At 36.7% G+C, this 7,365-nt stretch overlaps 1 protein-coding gene across 1 annotated transcript; it reads right to left on the bottom strand.

Annotated features, from left to right (window-relative positions):
- Positions 1-2,749: 2,749 nt before the first annotated feature.
- Positions 2,750-3,436, bottom strand: LOC102250660 (non-histone chromosomal protein HMG-17). Its single transcript, XM_005877665.2, has one exon. It carries the CDS (start codon positions 3,434-3,436, stop codon positions 3,164-3,166), a length of 273 nt encoding a protein of 90 aa, XP_005877727.1. The 3' UTR covers positions 2,750-3,163.
- Positions 3,437-7,365: the final 3,929 nt, after the last annotated feature.

Raw genomic sequence — 7,365 nt, 5'->3', positions numbered from 1 at the left:
ACCAAACTTGAACTATATTATTAATGGTTTCTGTTTTGTTTGAGCAAAAACAGAAGTTTTAAGAAATGGGGGCTGGAATTAAGCATTTCTGTTGTGAACTATAATACAATTTCATCGAGGATGAAATATGTTTAAAAACTGAATATATGGCATGCTAATGAAAGTGAATTAAATTGGGAAAATTCTGACACTGTTTTAAGAATTAAAGAGAAAACTGGAAACATACTCTGGATTTTTGTTCTTGGGAAATGGTAAAAATTACAGTCTTGAAGAATGCGTCATTGTATTGATAACCCAACTATTGATTTATTATGGCAGAAAACAAGAAGTATTACATAAAATAATTTCTCTATTTATTTTTCTACTTGTCTCAAACTCTTCCTTAAATCTCTTCTCTCCCCCTCAAAAAACACTAAAAATAATAACAACTAAAATAAAATAGCTCATTGCATCCATTCAAGTAAGTTTCAGCATATTAGATAATTGAAAATTCTCCAATTATCTCTGCATCTGATCTTAGGATACATATCCTTTTCTTCTTCTATACTTTCTTGGCTTTTTTATTCATTTATTCACCCATTCACTTAACATATATTTTTAAATACCTCCCAGAAACCAGATATTATGATAGGCACTGGGAAAACAATGATTGACCAAACCTAGACTCTACTCATACAGGTACTACAACCCAGTAGAGGAGGCTGACATTAACCAATACATCATACCAATAGAAATATAAAATTAGAATCATGGTAAACATTAAGAGGGGCAGGTGAATGGTGCCAGGAGAGCCTATAAAAGTGAGGTTTGATTTAACCTGGAGGACCAGGTAAAGCTTTTTTGTAGAAGCTGTTATGGAGCTGCAATATGAAGAAACAATAGTTATTTTGGGGCCAAGAGAAGATGTTGAAGGTGAGTATTTTCTAAATGGAGGATGCTACATGAGCATTGACCCCAGGTGAGAGGAGAAATAGTGAGATAACATATCTCAGCCTCACCCTTTCAGACAAGAGTCTGGGAGTCTTTGACTATTTCTCCTTTCCTTTGTGGGTGATGATACCATTTATACTTCTGATTCCTGAAGGTGAAATTTCTCTCCCTGAGTGCCTGGTCCTCAAAGGAGAAGAACAGGATTTTCCTGCTGCCAACCCTCTTGTTCTCCTTGTCAGCACTAATGAAGGAGTGGCATGATAACACGGTCCTACCTGGACCTGACCTATCAGAAGGTGTGTGAGGGGCCTAGGTGTCCATTTGTAATTTTTCTGGTTGATAAGAAGATGAATGGGCAGAGTCCTAGGATTAGACTCAAAAGATTGGGCTTTGCAGGGAGAGTCATGTAACTTCTCGGGGTCCCAGTTTTCCTCATCTACTGGGTAGTCATGAGGATTGAATGAGACAGCAGTGCCAGAGAACATAGTACATAATTTAAATATGTAAGGAATCATTTTATTGTTATTACTCACTCAGAAGTTCTCAGCAAGTTTTGCACACTCTTCAAATAGAATCTCAGAAAGACTATTTTAATCATATTTTCAAAGTATTTTTTAAAATAGTATAATGATATACTATCTCCTCAAAATGACAGTAGTACTAGGGTTGGCTGGGGTGCATCACACTGCTGTTTCCTAGTGAAAAGGGTCACCTGGGCAGTTCTGCTTGATTCTATTTCAAGTCTTACTTCAACTCACTCTCCACATGTGGACACAGCTGGTGTTTGCCAACACAGCATTGGATCACTTTCTGAGATGACTCAGATCTTCAAAGAACTTCAATTGAAATACCAGATAAGTGAAGCTAAGGGTCAACTATGCTTTAAAACAGACTTTATCAGGATGTGTCTCCTCTGCATATGACACAAACTAACATGTTTGAAGGCCTTCTGGGCCTCACTGTTTCTATTACTGAGGGAATAAAAAAAAAGGGAATGTATAACATTCATTGTAGCCCAGCCAGTGTGGTTCAGTGGTAGAGCATCAGCCCAGGAACCAAGAGTTGACCAGTTCAATTTCAGGTCAGGGCACATACCTGGGTTGTGTGACCCATCCACAATAGGGGTGCATGCTGATCGATGATGTTCCTCTCATGGATGTTTCTATCTCTCTATCCCTCTTTCTAAAAATTAATAAAAACATTAAAAAAATAAAATTCATTCTAGCTCTAATACTCCATGCAAAATACCTATAATCACCATCAAGAAGCTTTGGATTCCAACAAACCTGGATTCTTTTTTATTTTTTTATTTTTTATTTTTGTGTATCGTATTTACTGAAAGAAGAACAAACTTATGAGAATCTGTTGGAACTTTCAGGGGATGGAGATACATAGAATTTTCTTTTTTTTTCCAAGCCAAACTGTATCCAGCTTTATTAAAGATACTTTTTATAAACAATCTTGGTATTTCAGGCAGGACATGGGCAGACAATCGTTAACAGTATACAACTTCCAAACTCCCTTCTTCAATGAACTACCAAAATCAGAAAGCCACTATGAAACCCAGTGAAGTCTTCAGCTGATGCTCTGAACAGGGAAAGTTCAGAGTGAGGGTTGACATTTCACATTAAGCATGTTGTTTAACAACTTTTCACAAACCGAACCTGACTTTCAAGAAATGAAATGAAAATGGCAGAGAATATCAATCTGTAGATCCACAATCTAAAAAGGAACTGCAGCTCTTTTGAGGGATGCCATCTCAATGGTGACACTGGTAAGTCCAGATTGTCCAACATACTGTAAATCAAATTTTTTGGGGGGGTCAGGTCCCCATACGTCTCTGGGCTTAAGAGAGCCAAAGTCTATGCTTAAAGTGGAGAGGGAGAAAAGGACATAAAAATGAATTTTAGTTCTCCCACACGACAAGGTGTTTGTGCCAAGATGGCTAATGTGTGTCAACATCAAGAGATCCCTCCTTCCAGAATCCAAGAGGAAGTTTCTCAAAACTAGAAAGGAAAGGTGTTTTTCCCCCAATGTCAGTCCAGCTTTGGAGACATTCTATTAGTACTATATGTCCGTTCCCCAAAAAATAACAATGATGTGTTCTGTGTGCTAACAACATAGCTTAAAAAAAAAGTGAAACAAAATTCTGCATTCTTATAAAACTTGATAAAAATAGTATTTCAAACTGTACAGTCACCAGAAATACACAGCTATCAAAAATGCACCCACTTCACTTGGCATCTCCAGCACCTTCAGCTTTCTGTGCCTGGTCTGTTTTGGCATCTCCATTTTCTGCAGGGTTATTCCCATCCTTGCCAGCATCAACTTTCCCCTTTTTCCCTTTCGGTACTTTCTCTCCCTTCTTCCCAGGGGCCTTTTTAGGCTTGGGCTCTGGCTTTGGAGGAGCAGGTTTAGCTGATAACCTGGTGGATCTTCTCTGTGGTTCGTCCTTTACCTTGGCCTTATCTCCTTTAGCATCCCCTTTAGTCTTTCTCTTAGGCATGGTGGCGATGGTGGCAGGGCTTCTGGGTGGGATGCGGGGATGCAGCAGCACGGGCTTTGCTTGGTCCTCAGTCTGGGGGTTGTTCTCGCCTCCTCACACTCCATAGAATTTTCCATCAAGCAAGGAAGGGTGAGTAGGAATTACTTCTACTGACCCATTAGTACTATTTTAAGATTTATGGGAGGTCATTGATAGCAAATTTATTTGATAAGTCTTGCTTATTGTCCAGTGTTAATCAACTTAAACATTAAGGGCTTTTAAAATTCATGTAAACAACCTTTTCAAATAAAAATTACTTTCCTAAAACAAACAAAAAATATTTAGTAAGAGAGCAGCATTGTTTTATATTTTTTAAAAAATGCTTTGTTGAGGCATGATTAATGTACAAAAAAGTGTACATATGTAATGTATATACCTTGATGAGTTTGGAGATAACTATATAATCATAAAATCATCATCATGATCTAGGTCATAGATCTGTTTATCACCTACAAATATTTATTCCACCCTCTTATTTATTATTGTTACTAGTATTTTGTGATAAGAACACAATGTAAGATTTCTATTTTTTGTAATACAATACGGCACATAATACAGTATTGTTAACTGCTGTATTATAGGCCATAGAGTAGATCTTGGGGACTTATTTGCACAATGGAAACTTTGTACCCTTCAATTAATACCTTCCCGTTATCTCTAACCCCAGCCTCTGCCAGTCACAATTTCACTCTAAGTTTCTGCAATCACCAGACCTGAAATTTTATCCTGGTTCTGTTACTAATTGTCTGTGTGGCTTTAAGGAAGTAACCTAGACTCTCTAGTTCTAGTCCCTCTTTTGTAAACAAAGGTATTTCCATGAAGATAAATTGGCATAAATATGAGATAGATTTACAAAAATATCTTGTGCATATATTTGTGTACTAAATAAATGTTTGTGTCCTTCCTTTTTGTTTTCTTTAATACTTAAGTCTATATAAGTCTATTTGATCTCATGAGCTTTTGTGCTTTAAATAGGCCTCCTCTACCTGAGCCCTTCCTGAGCAGAATGAAGAATCTACATATTCTGCACTGTTCAAAGCCAACAGCCCTTCATAACATAGAGAACACTTGAATGTCCTCAACACTAGGAAAGTGAAAGAAATTTCCATTACTTGCAATTATTTCACTTGTAACAATTAGGTATTAATCTTATGACTCATGATATTGAAATATAAGGAAGAAAAATCATAAGAAGGTGAAGGGAAAATCAGTGTGAGCTATTAAAAAGTTCCCTATTCATTTCTGAAATAAATTTAGTGTGCTTGTTTTCAAAAGAATTGCCACTTCGGGGGAGAGAGGAGACAATCTATTAAAGGGGAAAAAAGTTTCTGAAGAAGTAGAGAGGTTCTTTTTATTTTCTTAAACTAATTTTCACTGCCAAGTATTGGCTCTTGGAAAATACGGTTAGCCAGCTATAAAGTCGTAACAGCAAATAATAAAAGCAATGAAATGTACAATTAAGGATCACACACCCCAGACAGCTTCTAGTTCATTAGTCATCCTCTTATCTCACTCCAGAAGGTTTCTCAATCTGTTTTTTACTCCAAGACTCAACTCCAGTGAAAGCGACGATAAGGTTCACTCTTTTTTATAGTGCTTCCTTGCACAAAGCAATGCTCTCTTAAAGATGAAGTTTAATGCTCCCTCAGGAATTGCTGTTCTTTTTAGACTTCTTTTCTGCTTGGTCAAGTTCTCTTTTTCTCAGTTGATGTTGTAAACTAGATCAGTAGTCATAGGGATTTTTATGGGATTCATGAGTAGAGGGAGTTCAAACCAAATTGTGTGAAATTTGGGGAAAGGGATTATTCTAGAATTTTTAAGGGTGCTATATGTCAAGAGCTGAATGCAGAGAACTAGGGAAGCAGGAACCACATGTAGATGTACACATTCAAAATCAGAGGAAATGTGTACTCCTCTCAAAGTGGTGGTGGGCGATGTAAACAATTCCACTATAATTCCCTGGTCTTGGAATAATTACAGGATGTGAACAAAATGTGGAATCACTCATCTATCCAGATTGGTGCTGCAGGGGATGCGGGGCAATGGGAGGAAGGTCATGTTTATTGTGAATCCTAGAGTGATGAGAAGTCACCCTTCTCTTCAAAGCATTCATTGTGAGCCAGAATGGTGGGGCCATGGATTCCATATGCCCAGGAGTAAGATACTTAGCAAAAATCCCAGAGACCTTCAGGACTTCTAACCATTTTTTTTTCTGCTATAGGATGACTATGTGGCCTTAACCAGTCACTTAGTTTATTCAGCTATCAATTAAGTGGGATTGATGGTTAAATACTTTAAATTTCCTTCCGTAAGGGATTCATAAAAGCTTGTTGACAAGAGATGGGGATAGAAGATAACGGACTCTGGCCTATTGTAACTTCACTGGTGGAGCCCCCTTCTTCTTGCCTTTTGGTTATCTTCCCAAGGCACCATCCAGCATTGTGATGTTCTCTAACAAGCCTCCTCAAGTCATTCTTCCTCATTGCTGATTTGAGTTGTTAAGATTGTTCTTCTTAAATGTAAGTTAGGAATGGCCTACTCAAAACCAATATTCCCATTTGATTCATTCTGTTTAAGGGACTTCCCTTTGTGTTTTCAAAGACACCTGTGCTCACCTTATTATTAAAAGAAATGTAACTGTGTATTATAATGGGTTAGTTGTCTAGCCAGCATTTAGAGGAGAGAAGGAAGTCTTAATAGTCCCTTCAGCCTGACATTCAGCATAAAGATAAGAACATAGTAAATGTTTAATAAATGTTTGCTGGATGAATGAATAAAGGAATCGATGAGTGAATGAGCTCACATTTTGCTAACAGTCTGATTGTTATAAGTCTTCAGTTGCACCCAGATTATGATATTATTGAGTGCACCAGAAAGGTTAAGCCGCAGTTGTAACTATGATCTCTATTTCAACTGCAAATAGCACTTATTTTGTAGAAAAGTTTAGTATCATAAAAATCTTCTCCTGAGATTGATTTGTCCCCCAAATATGTATCTGTGTCAAAATGCCACAAAGTTCAGCAGAAAAGGAAGCAGAAATGATTCAAGGTGGGCTCAGAGAAGGTACCAAAGCAATGTCTTTCAGGATGATGAGGATTTTTGAGATCTAATGACCTTTTCAGTTTCTGGTAAAGTTGGATGAATTGATGCTTAGATGGAAGGGTAAATTTTACTGCTTTCAGTAAGATCCTTTCTCCTTGGTAATTTTCACTGTCTTTTCTCCAGTGCTAACCCTTTTTAATTTGTACTATATTTTAATACTATGGTCACATGTTCATTGACCTACAGAAAAATTCACTCAGGTTAAAACAAATAGTTTTAACATTAGAGAAAACAGTAATGGGTATATTTGAGCACCAGGCTAAGTGCTTTCAGTTTTGGTATCCCATTGAAGTTCTATATTCTCATAAAGAAGACACTATTATCATTTTTTTAAAGATTAGAAAGTTAGAGGGTAAATAACTTGCCCAAGGTTAGCACTCTTATCAAGGTCCCACTAACTTCAAACACCATTCTTTCAATTATTTCATGTTGTTTCCCATGATAATAAACTCATGACAGTTTTAATTGATTTAGCCTAATAATCAGGAAATCCATGAAATAAAAAGTTTACAATGGTGAACACATAGAAAAATCAATTACTTGTCCGGATTTTTGGCTTATGACAATCTTGTGGGGCACTATAATATGTCTTCAGATATTAGGTTTTTCCATAAAAAATAGGGATTTTAGAAATTTTGGGATTCACTTTTTTCAGATAATATTTTTGAGCATCTACCATGTGCTTGTTTTTGGGAGTTTGAAGAATAGCAGGAAAAAATAAAATATTTGCTTTCAGGAAACTGAGAACATCATAGTAGATAACACAGACAAAATCTATGTCCTCATGA

The sequence above is a fragment of the Myotis brandtii genome, unplaced genomic scaffold (genome assembly GCF_000412655.1).
Source record: "Myotis brandtii unplaced genomic scaffold, ASM41265v1 scaffold525, whole genome shotgun sequence".
In the NCBI taxonomy this organism is placed as follows: domain Eukaryota; kingdom Metazoa; phylum Chordata; class Mammalia; order Chiroptera; family Vespertilionidae; genus Myotis; species Myotis brandtii.
The sequence above is the reverse complement of the archived record's forward strand: the minus strand, read 5'-3'. Positions and strand labels throughout refer to the sequence as shown.

Bases quoted from the DNA above. Each gene is read 5' to 3' on its own strand.
- LOC102250660 (XM_005877665.2), bottom strand. From the start codon at position 3,436: ATGCCTAAGAGAAAGACTAAAGGGGATGCTAAAGGAGATAAGGCCAAG.